The 16,449-nt window shown below is 38.6% G+C and overlaps 1 protein-coding gene across 7 annotated transcripts in view; it reads left to right on the top strand.

Annotated features, from left to right (window-relative positions):
- The window catches only part of Tatdn1 (TatD DNase domain containing 1), a 32,653-nt gene that overhangs the window by 6,884 nt on the left and 9,320 nt on the right, over nt 1-16,449 (top strand). Inside the window, exons 2-9 of one of the 7 annotated variants that reach the window (XM_090339365.1) lie at nt 576-641; nt 1,587-1,636; nt 5,247-5,310; nt 7,611-7,754; nt 7,854-7,896; nt 12,416-12,501; nt 12,585-12,625; nt 13,771-13,843. In XM_090339365.1, the coding sequence (XP_090195491.1) occupies nt 576-641; nt 1,587-1,636; nt 5,247-5,310; nt 7,611-7,754; nt 7,854-7,896; nt 12,416-12,501; nt 12,585-12,625; nt 13,771-13,843 (567 nt within the window). Of the gene's footprint in view, nt 1-575; nt 642-1,586; nt 1,637-5,246; nt 5,387-7,610; nt 7,755-7,853; nt 7,897-10,777; nt 10,901-12,415; nt 12,502-12,584; nt 12,626-13,770; nt 13,848-16,449 lie in introns of those variants that run through there. The other 6 variants (XM_090339364.1, XM_090339367.1, XM_090339366.1 and 3 more) reach the window with 6 other exon arrangements.

Here is a 16,449-nt window from a genome sequence, read left to right as displayed (position 1 = left end):
GAGCAGGCTCTGCTGGGTGTCTGCAGTCTACCCTTTCCAGTTGAGAAACTTAACTCATGGCTATAGACTCAGGTCAGGAATTGTTTCTTTCTGTTAGCCTTTTGTGAGCCCAAACTAGGTTGGAAGTTCCTTTTCCATGCTCTTTTTAATACCAGTGCTACTTTTTTTTTGTGCCTTCTATTTATGATTTTATTTAAGAAAGATTTGTGTGTAAGTGTTGATTACAATTCAGACAGAACCATATTATAACAAATGGAAGCTAACTCAAAGTTATCAGTCCAAAAAGGGTGATCTCACTTCTGTGCAACATTCATGTTAGGCAATTGGTACATTACTAAATGACACCTGCAGCTCCTAGCTTGGCCTTCTCTTAAATACTTAGCCATTAACCAGTGCTACTTTTAATGTTTCATAGTTGTTAATAGTTTCTTCAGAGCTGCTAAGCCCAGCACTTACATAAAGTGAGGATGTATGAGGCTGAGAATGGAACATCAGCAGCAGGCGCTTTTCTTTAGAGAAATTTCAAGTAAAGATTCTTGATGACTCACTGGTTATTTCCTGTTGGTTTTCTGCAGATATTGGTATCAACCTAACAGATCCTATGTTTAGAGGAATTTATAGGGGGGTCCAAAAGCACCAAGGTAAGTAAAAAGTAGAATTCACTCTAAATGGAATGCAAAATGACTCACTGTGCATTTTAGATAAAGCCATAAATGAAATGAAACACATACAAGCTATACTTATAAAACCCAGTCATGGACATTTATAAGGTACATGATGTAACAAATTACTGCTTTTGTTTTTGTTTTTTTCTTTGTACTGGGCATTGGACCTAGAACTTTGCATATGCTAGGTAGGTGATCTGCTGTTTGTGCCACATCCTTAACACAAATCTTTAATCCATCTCTGTTATTTATCTGTAGAAAATTTTTCAGCGAGGTAATGAAAAATAGCAGTGTGCTTAAGGAGAGGCACCCTGCCATGTCTTTTTCCCTATCTTGCTTTTCTTCCTTTCCATTTACCTAGCTTTTTAGAGACCTAACATACAGGCATGTGCTGCTTTACAGGATACTGCCGTACGGGTGACAGAAAACTGTTGAAAACAAAATGGTTTCTAGGTATCACTTGAGTTTAGCTATCAGGCCTTTAACAACCAAATGCTGGACTGGATGGTACAAGTGGTAGAGTACCAATTATGAGTAAGTAAGCCCCAAGCAAGAGTGTAAAATTCTAAGTTTATTACTGGCACAAAGAATAAATCGGTTTCCAAATTCAAGGCAAGTGACTTCTTCTATCCAGGGAATTCATCATTAGCTTGAACCTCCTGATTTTTGTGACCCTCACTTTTTAGTCAACAAATTAAAAATACAGTTAATTCTATCGTATTTGTCTATTAGCCTTAGACTAATTTAAAAAAACTTTGCTACTTCTAGTCTTAACTATGTCAGAAGTGTTTTTCAAATACTTTGGTTTAATATATATGATTGCACTTTTCATTTCAAAAATAATTAACTAGATTTGTTTACTTATAATAATTAAATTAATTATTTATCCCAGGTTTTCTTAACATGACTTTTCTTGTACAGATGATTTGAAGGATATAATAGAGAGAGCTATCCAGATTGGTGTTAAAAAGGTAACATCTGCTTTTCGTTATTCTTGTTTTTTTTTAATTTTAAGAATAAATTTTAGTTAAATTTCTGCAGAGCTTAAGCCAAGTATAGTCACATAATATTTTCTATATATGATATAAAGCAAGATAATAGAAATAAAGTATAAAACTACTCTGTTCACAGATCTTTAAGTTATACAAACCTCAGAAATGCAAAAGGCAAGAAAATGTCATTAAAATATCTGAATTCCTATTTGAAGTGTCTAGCTTCTTATGAGGCAATTTTAAAATGCATAGTATGATTTATCATGTTACAATTAAGCAGTCATCAAATAGAAACACACCTATCACTAAGTTTGCCTTTGGCTTACCACTTCAAGTAATACTAATTTTCATAGTAATAAAGTTTTGCTGTTTTTCTAGAGAGTTTTAATGAGAAAATGAATATTAACTAGCTCAGTGTCAAATTGGTCACATAGATTTTTCTTTTTCTTTTTCTTTTATTGTCAGTTGTGAGACTTGAACTCTAGGCCTGGGCGTTGTCCCTGAGCTCTCCAGCTCAAAGCTTTTGCCTTACCCCTTGAGCCACAGTGACACTTCCAGTTTCCTGGTGGTTAATAAGATAAGAGTCTCACATACTTTTATGCCTAGGCTGGCTTTGAACCATGATCCTCAGATCTCAGTCTCCTGAGTAGCTAGGATTACAGGTGTGAGCCCCCAGCAGCTGGCTTAATCCCGTTTTTGTGTGCATGTGTAGGCTAGCTTGTATTTTAAAAACTAATTTAAAGAAAAAAATCAAGTAGATTCAGTGGCTCACACCTGTAATCCTGAGATCTGAGGATTGAGGTTCAACGTCAGCCTGGGCACAAAAGTCTGTGAGACTCTTATCTCCAATTAATCATAAGAAAACTGGAAGTGGTGCTGTGGCTCAAAGTGGTAGAGCAGTAGCCTTGAGCTACAGAGCCCAGGCCCAGAGTTCAGACCCTACGACTGACCCTTCCCCCCAAATAAACAAACAACAACCAAAAAATGGGGTTGAGTCCCCACCATGGGCTTCCAACCAGGTACTAGGGTGGCTCATGCCTGTAATCCTAGCTACTCAAGAGGCTCACAGTTCAGAGCCACCCCGGGCAGGAAAGTCTCTGAGACTCCTATCTCCAGTTAACCATAAGAAAACTGAAAGTGGTGCTTTGGCTCAAAGTAGTAGAACACTAAGCTTAGCAAAAAGAGTTCAGGGACAGCATTGAGGCCCTGAGTTCAAGCCTAATGACTGACAAAAAATAAATAAGTAAAATAAAGTAGAAGTTCTCAGCACTAAGAAATCACACCATTGACTTCATAGTTCTGTAGTCTCCAACTCTAAATGTGTACCAGCTGTTATTCACAGGTAATGGCAAAGGAGAAAGCTACACAGATCTCTCATCATGTGGTATCTCCCTACTTGCTAAGTCACTTTGTACAGGGCTTTCCTGCAAACTCAGACATTCCATGCTCCTAACTTTTTTTGTGTGTGCCATGAGTACTTTCATCGGAGCATGTCTAACCAGTCACACATGCATGGAATGAAAGAACCCAAGGGAATTTTACTTGGACCTGCATCATGTACATGTTCATGCATCATGTTCATGCAGGTGACCTGTAGAATGGTTCTGGTATGACAAGCCTGGCTTCTGGCCCCAGCTTTCTCCTTCATAGCTCCATGCCATGGGATATTTTACCTCTCTAGATTACACTTTTCTCATTTGTGAAAGAGGAAGAGTAATGAGACTTGTTGTGAAAGGGTAAGAAATAATGAATGCAGAACATCTGCTTCTGACCTAGCATAAAGGTACAGGCTACTACGTGGAGCACACCACCATTGTCATGTCGTCATCCTCTTTGTCCAGGGGGAGGATGTCAGACCCTCTCATCTTGAGCCCTTACTTCTTCCCTTATTAGGGTAAAGTGCAAAGTAGTCTTGCTTAGAAACTATTTTACGTAATTGAATTTCTAGATGTGGGCAACTTGTTTGGTTCTAAAGAACTAGGTCATGTTAGTACAAAGCTTAACCAGTATGTTTATAACTTTTATAGCCTGTCTTCTACAGCAGTTGAAGGTTTAATTAAGACTTACATTCCCTGGTAGATGTACAATGCCTAGTCATAATAGAGGCTTAACTTGCTATAAAAAATGTTCAATTTCACATTTTTTATGTGTGTATATGGGCCATGAGATTTTATGCTCTAGCTTAGTGCTCTGCTGCTTGAGCCACAGCTCCACTTCTCATGTTTTGGTGGTTAATAGGAGACAAGAATTTCACAGACTTTCTGCCAGGGCTGGCTTTGAACAATGCTCTTCAGATTTCAGCCTCCTGAGTAGCTAGCATTTTCTGGGGTCCACGTGTGTGTGCGTGTGTGTGTGTGTTTTATATATCAAGCTGGGCACTAGTGGCTCATGCCTATAATCCTTGCTGTTCAGGAAGCTGAGAACTGAGAATCTTGGTATGAAGTTAGCTGGGACAGACAAATCCACAGTGTATCAAAATGCCAGAAATGGAGGTTCAACTGGTAGAGTGTCAACTTTGAGTAAAAGAGCGGAGTGAAAAAGTAGAGGGGAAGCACAAAGTCTAGAGTTCAAGCCCCAGCACAAACAAGGCTTTAGAAAAATGCATATTTACCAAGAGCCATAACTTCTCTACAGTGAATTTGTCACTGTACTTTTCCTTTTCTGAATCTTTCTATAGTCTTTAAGAGCTTTAATTATTTGGGTTATGTCTACTGATATATCTTAGAAATTGAAACAATTTAAAATATTTATTCATTTTAGAATAACAGCAAACTATTATATAGCATAAATAGTATTTTTTATGAAAACTATATTCTATTTTATATCAGCATTTTCCAAAACAAACTTTAGCAAAAAAAAGGGATTGTTTTTGCATTCTTCTCCCCAACCCCCACCAGTCATGGAGCTTGAATTCTGGGCCTGGGCACTGTCCCTGAGCTCTTCAGCTGAAGACTACCACTTTACCCCTGGGCCTGGGCCTTATCCCTGAGCTCTTAAATTCAAGGCTGCTGTCCTACCCTTGAGCCACAGCGCCACTTCTGGTTTTCTAGTGGTTAATTGGAGATAAGAGTCTCACGATCTTTAGTGCCCAGGCTGGTTTTACACTGCGATTCTCAGATCTCAGCCTCCTATGTAGCTAGGATTATTGGCCTGAGCTACTGCACCTGGCATGTTTTGCATTCTTTTAAGTCTTGTATAATAACTAGCTTCATAGACAACTGGATTTTCTCATCCATCTTTGTGGTCAGTCTATTGTGGTGTCACATGTTCAGTAGCTTCTAGAAGACTTAATGTGATAGGCTGAAAGTGATAAAGACAAACAGTGCCCAAGTATTGTTATGAAAGTAGTTTTGACCTCTTATACATCCTGGCACTTTTTCCTGGGCCACACTGGGAGAACCACCAAGCTAATCTACACTATTGAATTACTGATTTAGACTAACTGATAAAAGTCTTTTATCAGACTTTCATTACCTGATGTCTGAAGGAAACGTAAGACAGAGAACAGGCATTCTGCAATAAAGAAGTGGGAAGACATAGGAGAGTTTCATTGATATGTTGAAGTCAGCTTATTTTCTCTCTGTTTCAGTTTATGATTACTGGTGGAAATCTACAAGACAGTAAAGATGCACTTCAGTTGGCACAAACAAATGGTATCATCATATTACTTTTAACAAAAACAATATGAATTAAATGATTTTGAAGAAATCTTTCTGAGAACTGCTTCAGGTACAGATATAATGAATCCTGACTGTAGAAACAGTAGGAAAATGGAAAGCTTTATTTATTTATTTTTTTTTGTGCCAGTCCTGGGGCATGAACTCAGAGCCTGGACACTGTCCTTGGGCTTTCTTAAGCTTGCACTCTACCACTTAAGCCACAGCACCACTTCTGGCTTTTTCTGTGTGTGTGGTACTGGGGAATTGAACCCAGGGCTTCATGCATGGTAGGCAAGCACTCTACCACTAGGCCATGCTCCTGGCCACCAAAATGGACTGATTTAAATAGGACACAATTAAGATGACAAACTTCAGAGGGCTGATGGGTGTGTCAGGTGTTTGATAAAACAAAGATTGTTTTAATATTTCAGTTAAGTGAGGATAAAGTAATCCAGGTGTATAATTTAATCTTAAGAATTTTCTGAGTGGGTGCTAGTGGCTCAGGCCTGTAATTCTAGCTAGCCAAGAGGTTGAAAGCTGAGGACATGATTTGAAACTTGCCTGGGTAGGAAACTCCATTAGACTCTTATTTCCAGTTAATCACCAAAAAGCCAGACATGAAGTTGTGGCTCAAGTGGTAGAGTGCCAGCCTTGAGTGAAAAAGCTAAGGAACGGTTCCCAGGCCTGAGTTCAACCCCCAGCACACATAGACAGACAGACAGACAGACACACACACACACCACACACCTCACACAAAAGAATTGCTAGAATGAAATTTTTAGCTGTATATATTTAAAAAATGAGTTGTTTACTCCTTTTAAACATATGCTATAAAGGATCAATTCATAGACTTTTTTCTTTTTGAGGCGAGTCCTGCCATATTCTGACTAACTTTGACTCTTGATCCTCCTGCCTCAGATTTCCAAGTGCCTGGGATTTATAGGCTTGTATCCCAGGCTGCCTTATTAAATGTTGATTTGTAGACCTGACACTGAATCAGGCCCCTGGAATGCAAGTAGCAATGTAATATACTCTTCTTATGCTCCTTTGATGTTCACACATTTTATACTTACTTACAATCTTAATGTTTTTGGAATTCTTGAAAGACTCGAGTTTTATAACACTTCATTTATCATTTATTTAGCTTTTTTATATGCCTAATGTATTACATACACACCGGGAATGCCCATATTACACATGATCTTTGAAAATACAGATGGATTTCTTTTGCATATGAAATCTTATTAAAACCAGTCTTTTATAGAAATCTTTCTAAAATATATACTTAATAAGATAAACTGGCATATTTTCTTAGTGATTAAAAACAAAAATAAGCCAGGCACTGGTGGCTCACACCTATCATCCTAGCTACTCAGGAGGCTGAGATCTGAGGATCACAGTTCACAGCCAAAAAGTCTGTGAGATTCTTTTCTACAATTAAGTGCCAGAAAACTGAAACTGGTGCTGTGGCTCAAAGTGGTAGAGCACTACCTTTAGCTAAAGAGTTTAGGGACAGTGCCCAGGCCCAAAGTTCAAGTCCCACAACTGACAAAACAAAAACAACAAAGACAAAAATAATCACCCTCCGTGCATCTTCAAATTATAGAAATATTTTCTCTGTACTTTTCATTACCAAACTATCTTACTAGCCCTTTCCCATTTCTTTTTATATACCTCCTGTCCTCATAGCTTCATAGGGCTGCCTTTTGTCTACAGATATGTGCAGGAGAGCTGAAGAAAGGTTCCACACCACCTCCGTGCATTCACATGTAGTTCCTTGTAACCTGCATAAACCTTTGATGTTGTTGTTGTTTGGTGCTGGGCCTGTTTCGTGCTATCCAGACCACCATTGAGCTACCTCCTACCCACTTTTAAAGTCATTTTGATTTTTCATTTGCTCCTTAAAGTCACTCTTGCTATTAACTTTTTTATGAGGAATACATTTTAACTGTATTATTATATTCATGAATTGCAGCAGTCACATGAACATGACGATGAAAGATAAATTAGATGATGACATTTCAAGCAATAGTTTCACTTTCCATTCTGTCATGCTCAGTACTTACCAAGCTTTGGAAAGAATTGATGATTTTATTAACACATTAAGGCAATTTTGATAGGCATATACTACTTTGTTATGGTAATCCAAAAATTCTTATATGATTAGCATAATATAATTCTGTTACTTTGAATCATTTGTGCAATTAAAATCAGTTGAAGTTGTTTGAATTTTTGCATGTTAAATAGAAACATGAAGATACTAACAATAACCCCTAGATGTAATTTTATTTTAGATATGTTTTTCAGTACAGTTGGATGTCACCCTACAAGATGTAGTGAATTTGAAAAGGATAATCCTGATCTTTACCTAATGGAGTTGCTAAGTGTTGCTGAAAACAATAAAGGGAAGGTTGTAGCAATAGGGGAATGTGGACTTGGTAAGTGCCAATTTAAACACTTAAAACAACCGTGTTTGAAATAACTGAGTAGTTCTGTAATAATCCTGAGTAATTATTCTTTTTTTTAATCTTTTAAAGATTTTGACCGACTTCAGTTTTGTCCCAAAGATACTCAGCTCAAGTAAGAACATTTATTAATTTTAGAAATTACTGTAAATTTTGAGTGATTAAAAAAACTTAATAATTGAACATCTCATTAGATTAAGTATTAGAATGTTTGTGTTTTCCTTTGTGTGAATCAAAAGTTAGATGAAACAAAGTCCATGCTTAATTATACATAATTCACGGGATAGAAACAATTCAATTGAGCCGATCGCACTGGCTCACATCTAGCCACTCAGGAAGCTGAGATCTGAGGATTTTAGATCAAAGCCAGCCCGAACAGAAAAGTCAGTGAAATTTTTATCTTCATTTACCAGAAAACTGGAAGTGGAGCTATGACTTAAAGTGATAAAGTGCTAGTCTTGAGTGGGAGGGAAAAAAAAGTTCAGGTATAGTGCCAAGGCCCTGAAGAAACAGTGCAATAAATGTGTTTAACACAACTAAGCATTCCAACAAACGTGTTTAATACTCCTAGACAGTGATTTAATTTAGTTAAGTATATGATATAAAACCAAGGAATATTGAGAGGACTATAAGGATCAATCACCAAAACAAGAAACACTTTTTTTTTTTGCCAGTTCTGGCTTGAACTCAGGTTCTGAGCACTGTACTTGGGCTTTCTCAAGGTTAACTCTCTATCACTTGAACCACAGCACCACTCTGGCTTTTTCTATATATGTGGTACCGAGGAATCGAACCCATGTCTTCATGCATGCTAGGCAAGCACTCTACCATTAGGCCACACTCCAGGCCCAAGAAACATATTTTACTCTTGCTAGAAAGTAGATATTATTCACTTGGAACAGAAAGAATCCTTCAATATAAACCATCTTAAGTTCATAACTTCTGAGCAATTCCAAAGCTCATAGTGTTAAGGACGTCCTTCAACTATAGCCTGTCCTACTGGTGAGCCAGAGCTATTTTAAACAGAAAAATGAAGGTATAGTCTCAATTTAAATCGAGAACATTTTATGTGCCACGAATTCAACCCAAGCCTCATGCTAGGTCAGCACTCTACCACTGAGCTATCATTCCAGCTAGAAATAATTATCAATTCCTTCTAAGTTAATTTAGTTATTCATTCAGTGAACAAATATTTATTGAGTACTTTGTGCCAACAACTGCTGGGAGCTCAAAAGTATACAAAATAAGCAGGTATTCTGTCTCTAAAGAGCTTTTGAGAATAAATGACCTGTCTAATTTACAAAGGAGAAAATAGACCAAATTATCTTCTAATATTCAGATAATAATTACTATCTGACTTTTTCCCCCTGTACTGGGATTGAACCTAGGCCTACTTCCACAGAACAAAATCCTTAGCTTCTATGCTTATCTTGATTAAATCAATAATTTTATGCTAGGGCTGGGAGTTTGGCCTATTGGTAAAGTGCTTGCTGGCATGCATGAAGACCCGGGTTCAATTCCTTGATACCACACTCATAGAAAAAGCCAGAAATGATGCTTTGGCTCAAGTGGTAGAGCTCTAGCCTTGAGAAAGCCCAAGGTTGGTGCTCAGGCCCTGAGTTCAAGCCCCAGGACTGGCAAAAACAAACAAAAATAATTTCATGCCCTAGGTTTCTTTTTTCCAATTATGTGTGAAGTGTATTCCCCTCATCCCCCACTGCTCCATCTTAAGTTGGAATTTTGTCTGTCCACCCTGATTGAAAACTATCATAACAAAGAGCAGGTTGGAGTTGATCATAACCTCACTGTCCAGAATTTCTGGATAGTGAGGTCTGTGACCAGGTGAAGAAGGACAGACTACACTCTGGTTTGCATGAGCTCCTCTTAGGTGGAAGAGGAAGAACAGGATGGAGGCAGCCATAGAGAGGAGATGGAGGCCATGATTGTTGTCAGCCTGCTTTTGGCTTGCCCCCACCCTAGGAAATAACAACTGCTAGTCTAAAACTGACATTTCCAAGCCCGTGCCCATACATAGTATTGTCCTTAAACTTTAATTCATCCTGAATCAAATCACAGCTGTGCTGTGCAAAAGCAAGCAGGTCTAACTCAGGTAAAGAACCAGTTTCGTTTAACGAGTTTCATTTATGAACTGAGAGAAATTATAACTAAAGAAAGCAGAAAAGTCTCATGATAGATCCCAATTTAGCATGGTGAAATGTTTCTTAAAGTCATCAGTGTTATCTGCTAGTTATTTTCTATTTGTATCATGATAAGTTGTTTTTTTTTTTTTTTTCCCCAGTGTGGCTTTCTAGATGATACCCAGCTCACTTGAACTTGGAGACCTTATTTTCTCAAATTATATAAAATTACATGGGCATATTGCTTTAAGTTTTCTTTTGCCTCTTCTAGAATAGAAGGCTAATTTCCAAACTTTTAGGCTCCATAAATGTGTAACAGGTTCCTTTGGCTTGGTCGGTGGAATTGTGTGTGGAAATAGCAGTATGGAGTGAGTGGTGAGCACAGGATGGGCAGCATTCCTTACTGCATCCAGGAGCCTCGTAGAAACCGAATTACACAATGGCACCTGATTCGTGCTTGTAGTAACTCTTAAGATCTTCTCTTCTTCCAAGTTGTCACCAATATTTCCTATACTGCAACATGGTCAGCACTTAAAGGAAAATATCTGTTTATCCTAGCCCAACAGAATTTGAAAAGTTGATTTAAAAAGGCAGATATTGGGTTTGTTAGACCAGCTAATTTAGGAAGGCTTTTTCTTATGAAGTATATTTCTATTTCTAATTTTAAAAGTTAGCATTAGTACAAAAAAGTCCTCTAAGAAAATAGTTCTACATGCCAGAAATTCAGATACAGGAAAATACAGCAAAAGAATTTCAAGCTACATAAATACTGCTTTCACAAATTCCAGGACCTAGAAGAGGTAAAGCCAATTTAGAAAACAGTAAGCTACAAGGGGATACTGTTAAAATGACACTCTCCCATTTTGTCTTCTGCATGTTGTCACTATACTCTGGAGACATGGGAGGAGCTTCCTCAGAGTTTAACCAATTGGGATCATCTGAACTTGGGTTGGAATTAAATCACTAAACTTCTGGCTACAGGTCTGCCTGTCCTCTGTGATCTTGGACAAATACTGTACCTCTCAGAAACCAGCATCTCTAGGTTATTTTAATAATCAAATGAGGTGTGATGTGTGGCACTAGGAAACATTTTACCAAGACCATTAGCATATTCAGAGTGGCCATTTTATTCTTTTATTTTCATCTTTTCTTTTTTTTTTCTTTGTTGTACTGCTGTGGTTTTAATTCAGGGTTCAAACTTGCTAGGCAGGTGCTCTACAACTTGATCCACACTCTGGCCCTAAATTCATTCTTTCAGAGAATCTTTTTTTGCTATATGGCAGTAACTTCTTTTGTGACAACATGTTTGAAAAAAAACAACAACTGGGTTGCAAGGGGCACAGCCAACCAACTTCTTCCTGGCTCCCAGCTATTCACCTGGATGTGACAGTAACAACCCCTGCTCCCCACAGTGGAGGCAGCATCTTTCAGGCACCCGACACATTCTGTGGATGGGTGCCTGCTTCATTTGCTGCAATTTGGTCAAGAAACTTGTACTTTTTGAAGCATCAATGAATCCCCTCTTATGACATAGGAGTATAAACAAATCTAATGGAACTTTTCTAACCATCAGTGTATAATACTACCTACTTACCCAGCAGTTGTATAGTAAATCCAGAATGAAGTTTCCCTCTTGAGAAGTTGTATTATGAAAACCCTCTGCTAAGCTTGATACATTTTTTTGGTTTTGTTTCGTTTTGTTTTGTCATGGGGCCTGAACTCTGTCCCTGTGCTCTTCAGCTCAAGACTAGCGCTCTACCACTTGAGCTACAGCACCACTTCCGGATTTCTAGTGGCTAATTGGAGGAGATAAGAGTCTCACAGACTTTCCTGCCTGATCTGGCTTTGAACCTGGATCCTTAGATCTCAGCCTCCTGAGTAGCTAGCAATGCAGGAGTGAGCCACTGTACTTGGCTAGCCTAATGTGTTTTCATGTTGAATTCAGGAGTTTCATACTGACATATCTACAGAATAAAATTCTGTCATTAAAAACTTATTTGATGGGGCCGGGAGTTTGGCCTAGTTGGTAGAGTGCTTGCCTAGCATGCACAAAGACCCGGGTTCGATTCCTCGGTACCCCACATACATAGCAAAAAGCCAGAAGTGGTGCTGAGGCTCAAGTGGTAGAGTGCTAGCCTTGAGAAAGTCCAAAGACAGTGCTCAAGCCCTGAGCTCAAGCCCAGGACTGGCAAAAAAAAAAAAACAAAACTTATTTGAGGGGCCAGGAGTTTGGCCTAGTGGTAGAGTGCTTGCTTAGCATTCACAAAGACCTGGGTTCAGTTCCTTAGTACCATATACATAGAAAGGCTAGATGTGGTGCTGTGGCTCAAGTGGTAGAGCGTTAACCTTGAGGAAAGCTCAAGGATAGTGCTCAGGCCCAGCGTTCAAGCTCCAGGAATGGCAAAACAATAGCAACAACAAAGTACTTATTTGACTTGATTATTTCTCATGCTAAAATAAAATTTTTAATGTGGAAATTTTGCTTCCATTATACAGATATTTTGAAAAACAATTTGAACTGTCAGAGCAAACAAAATTACCAATGTTTCTTCATTGTCGAAATTCACATGCTGAATTTTTGGGTGAGTTAAAAGTAATATATAGAATTTAAGCATTTTGTAGGACTTGTGCTACTAGCTGAAAGTTCTTTGTTTTGAATTCACAGACATAATGAAAAGAAACAGAGATCGGTGTGTGGGTGGAGTGGTAAGTATGAATGAGTTGTCAGGGTGTTGGCATGACATGGCTCAGCAAACCCCAGAACCACCTCTCCCACCCAATAAAGTTCTTGTATTGGTTATTGATGTTCATTAATGGTGTTGATTACATAACACCCCAAATATGGAAAAATTATGCCCAAACTTAGCCATTTCCAAAGGCAGTAACTAGCGTTTTAATCCTCTCTGCTTTACAACAATTAACTTTTTGATTGTTTGGTTGTGAGGCTTGAAGTCTGGGCCTGAGCGCTTTCCCTGAGCTCTTCAGCTCAAAGCTAGTACTCTGGCACTTGAGCCACAGCACTACTTCAGGTTTTCTGGTGGTTAATTGATAAGAGTCTCACAGATTTTTGTGCCTGGGCTGGCTTTGAACTACAATCCTCAGAACTCTGCCTCCTGAGTAGCTAGGATTATGGGCATGAGTCACTGGCACCTCGCCAACAATCAACATTTTTAAAGCAATGTTCTTGACTCTTTAGAGAGCTTCTTAAAACTTGCCTCAATGCTACTGGATTTGAAAAGTAAACAAGTACACTTTAATAGAACATAAGACTGTCAATGTACTTTAAATAATGTTATGACATTTCTGACTTGCTTCCTGCTTTTGCCGAAGACCATGGCTTCCTACCCCCACCTGTGCCCATCCTGGAGGTGGTACTGGTGCCAACAACAACATAGCCACTGTGGAAGGGATGCTGGGCATCTTGCTTACATCAGTGGAGATAGTGACTGGAAATGACTTGAGTTAAAACTGTAGGGACTACTGCCAGGTGCAGTGTCTCACCTGTAATCCTAGCTACTCAGGAGGCTGAGATCTAAGGATCAAGGTTCAAAACCAGCCTGAGCACAAAAGGACCTGAGACTCTTATCTCCAATTAACCTCTAGAAAACAGGCAATGTTGCTTTGCTCAGGGTAGGGTGGTAGCCTTGAGCTGAAGAGCTCAGGGACAACACTGAGGCCAAGTTCAAGCCCCATGAGCCACAAAAACAAACAAAAAATAAACTGTAGGGACTACTACCACATGTGAAACTGTGGTCCCAAACCCTTATATATACATCTCTTTTTCTTAGGAAGTCATGTTGCCACAATTTTAAAGGAATTACTATACTATCAACTTACCTCTCTGTTCCTAGGTGCATTCCTTTGATGGCACCAAAGAAGCAGCAGCTGCCTTGATTGACTTGGACCTTTACATTGGGTTTAATGGTTGGTACGTTCTTAGAGTATGTTTTTCGCTTAACTTTCATCTTAAATCGATTTCTTCAGGTTTTTTGCAGTGAGTTGTTGGTAACATTTGTTTTTGTTTTTATTTTTGGCGCCAGTGCTGGGGCTTGAGCTCACCCAGGTGCTGTCCTTGAGCTTTTTTGCTTTTTATTTTGTAAACTTTGCTCAAGGCTACTGGTCTACCACAACAGCTCCACTTCCAGCATTTTAGTAGTTATTTGGAGATCTAAGTGTCAACAGATTTTTCTACCCAGGCTGTCTTTGAACTACAATCCTTAGATCTCAGCCTTTTGAGTAGTGAAGATTGTAGGCATGAGACACCAGTTCCCTGTTGGTTAAGATTTTTATTACCAGTTTTTATGTGTGCTTGGCATTGATCATTGCCTAACATTTAGTAATTCGTTACTTACAAAAATAAATAGTAAAATGTAATTACAAGTCAAAGTTTCAAAGTTTTATACTTTGTAATAAATTGGGAACAATTTGTGTTGATGGCCGCTACTAGCTTTCTTTACCAATCTACTCTCAGGTCATTCTATCCATTCAAACATATGTACGTGTTCACAACATTGTGTATGCATACATACCTAGGTGGTTCTACCACAATTACTTATATATCTCTGTAGACCAAGAATTAGGCTCATGAGCCAGGAATTAAGGAACAGGTATAAAGTTACTCTAAGTGTGAGAATTTGCCCTTTACTCCTTGCTCAGTGAGCTTTCTGCTGGAATGCTAGAATAAACTTCTAACACGCAGTGCAGCTGGCCAACACAGCTAGGTTCCTGGGCTGGACTTGGCTTGTTTTCCATCAGATATGTAAGAGTTTCCAACAGGTCTTCTCATAGGATGTCAATGCAGCCCATTAAATAGATCACAAAATATATGACTTGATTTCTTCTTCAGTGCTTTTTCTCTAATATGATCAGTTTTCTGATTACACTATTTATAAAATCTTAAGGAAGTCAAATCTGAGAATTTACTACTATTTGTATAAAGTCTAGCATTTCAATGTCCTAGGTGCTTCTTCCACATATAAGTTAATGGCTTAATTTGTAAACTGATATTTCAAGGAATGCATGCCTAATGCTTAAAAAGTCAAGTAGTACCTAAATACTTAGGAGCAATTATCCTTTGCACTGTGTCAGCTTTTCCAGGGGTGCCCCTGTTCTGTTTGTGGCTCCACGTCTAGATCATATACACATACTATTAGTTCATAATTGATCCAATTTTTTCAGGTCCATACTACACTAACCACCACCTCCAATGCTCTCTCTGTACTTTGCTAGTGTAATTATTTTAGACTTTTGGTTTTATTTTATGTAATATTGTTGACAGACCTTTGTGGTATATACCATGCATATAAAATATATATATATATATATATATATATATATATTCATTCCAGTCCTGGGGCTTGAATCAGGGCCTGAGCACTGTTCCTGGGCTTTCCTCTTGAGCCACAGCACCACTTCCAGCTTTTTCTGTGTATATGAGGAATCAAACCCAGGGCTTCATGTATGCTAGGCAAGCACTCTACCACTATGCTATGCTCCTGGCCACCATGCGAATATTTCTTATACCACTTGGGAGGTGGTGGCAGAAGGATCGCAAATTCAAGATTACATTTCACTATGCTACGTATTGAGACCCTGTCTCAAAAAAAAAAAAAAGTACTCTCACATTCTTAAGTTCAGTAAAAATATTTTTAGCTGGTTTCCCGTACGAGGAAATCTATCTAGATAGTCTGATAGTTCCTTTTGCTTTTTTGCTTCAGTGTGGACTAGTGTTTTCCATTATAAAACTCCTATTTTCCAGTCTAATTTTCTTGGTTTGGCTTGCTTTGTTGGAATACTTTTGTTTCCTGAGAAATCTTTTTATGGGAAGTAAATGTTTTGAGAGTTTTGCATTGTTTGGGGAATTGACTTTTTCTCCCCAAGTTACAATGAAAAGAAAGGAGAGCCCACTTTTGGTTGACAGCTTTTCTGGGCATCAGATTCAAGGTTAGAAAACATTTTCACTGAGACTGAGTCCTATGTTGTAAGGTTCAGCACTGATGATGAGCTGTGACTGCGCAGATTCCCAGCCCTTTCCCTGTGACCTGCTGAGGTTCTCCTCTGGGATGCATGCCTTCTGATGTCATTCAGAAATTTCACAACGCTGTCATGATGTGTTTGTTTTTCTGTCACCTGTGCTGCTCTCTTACTGGCCTCTTCCAACTGGAGCTCATCATATCTATCCTGGAGAACCTCTTTCTCTTTCTCTCTCTCTCTCTCTCTCTCTCTCTCTCTCTCTCTCTCTCTCTCTCTCTCTCTCTCTCTCTCTCTCTCTCTTTCTTTCTTTCCCTCCATCCCTCCCTCCATCCCTCTAACTCAGATAGCTCTGAGATTTTTATTCTACAATTTCTTTTTTTCTCTTTCCAGGAATAAAAAAAAATACTTAGTCTTTTAAAGAGAAGTAATCATCCTTTGTTTTCAATCTTTAAAGCTCTTTTCTGTGGTCTTCACAGATGCAGTATCTTCTCATCTCTCTAAAGATGAGTCAGTGTTGAAAGTTACTTCCCGATTGCTTTACTGCTTCTCTCTTGGAT

The sequence above is a fragment of the Megascapheus bottae genome, chromosome 9, assembly GCF_031878675.1.
Source record: "Megascapheus bottae isolate mThoBot1 chromosome 9, mThoBot2.hap1, whole genome shotgun sequence".
Taxonomy (NCBI): domain Eukaryota; kingdom Metazoa; phylum Chordata; class Mammalia; order Rodentia; family Geomyidae; genus Megascapheus; species Megascapheus bottae.
The sequence above is the reverse complement of the archived record's forward strand: the minus strand, read 5'-3'. Positions and strand labels throughout refer to the sequence as shown.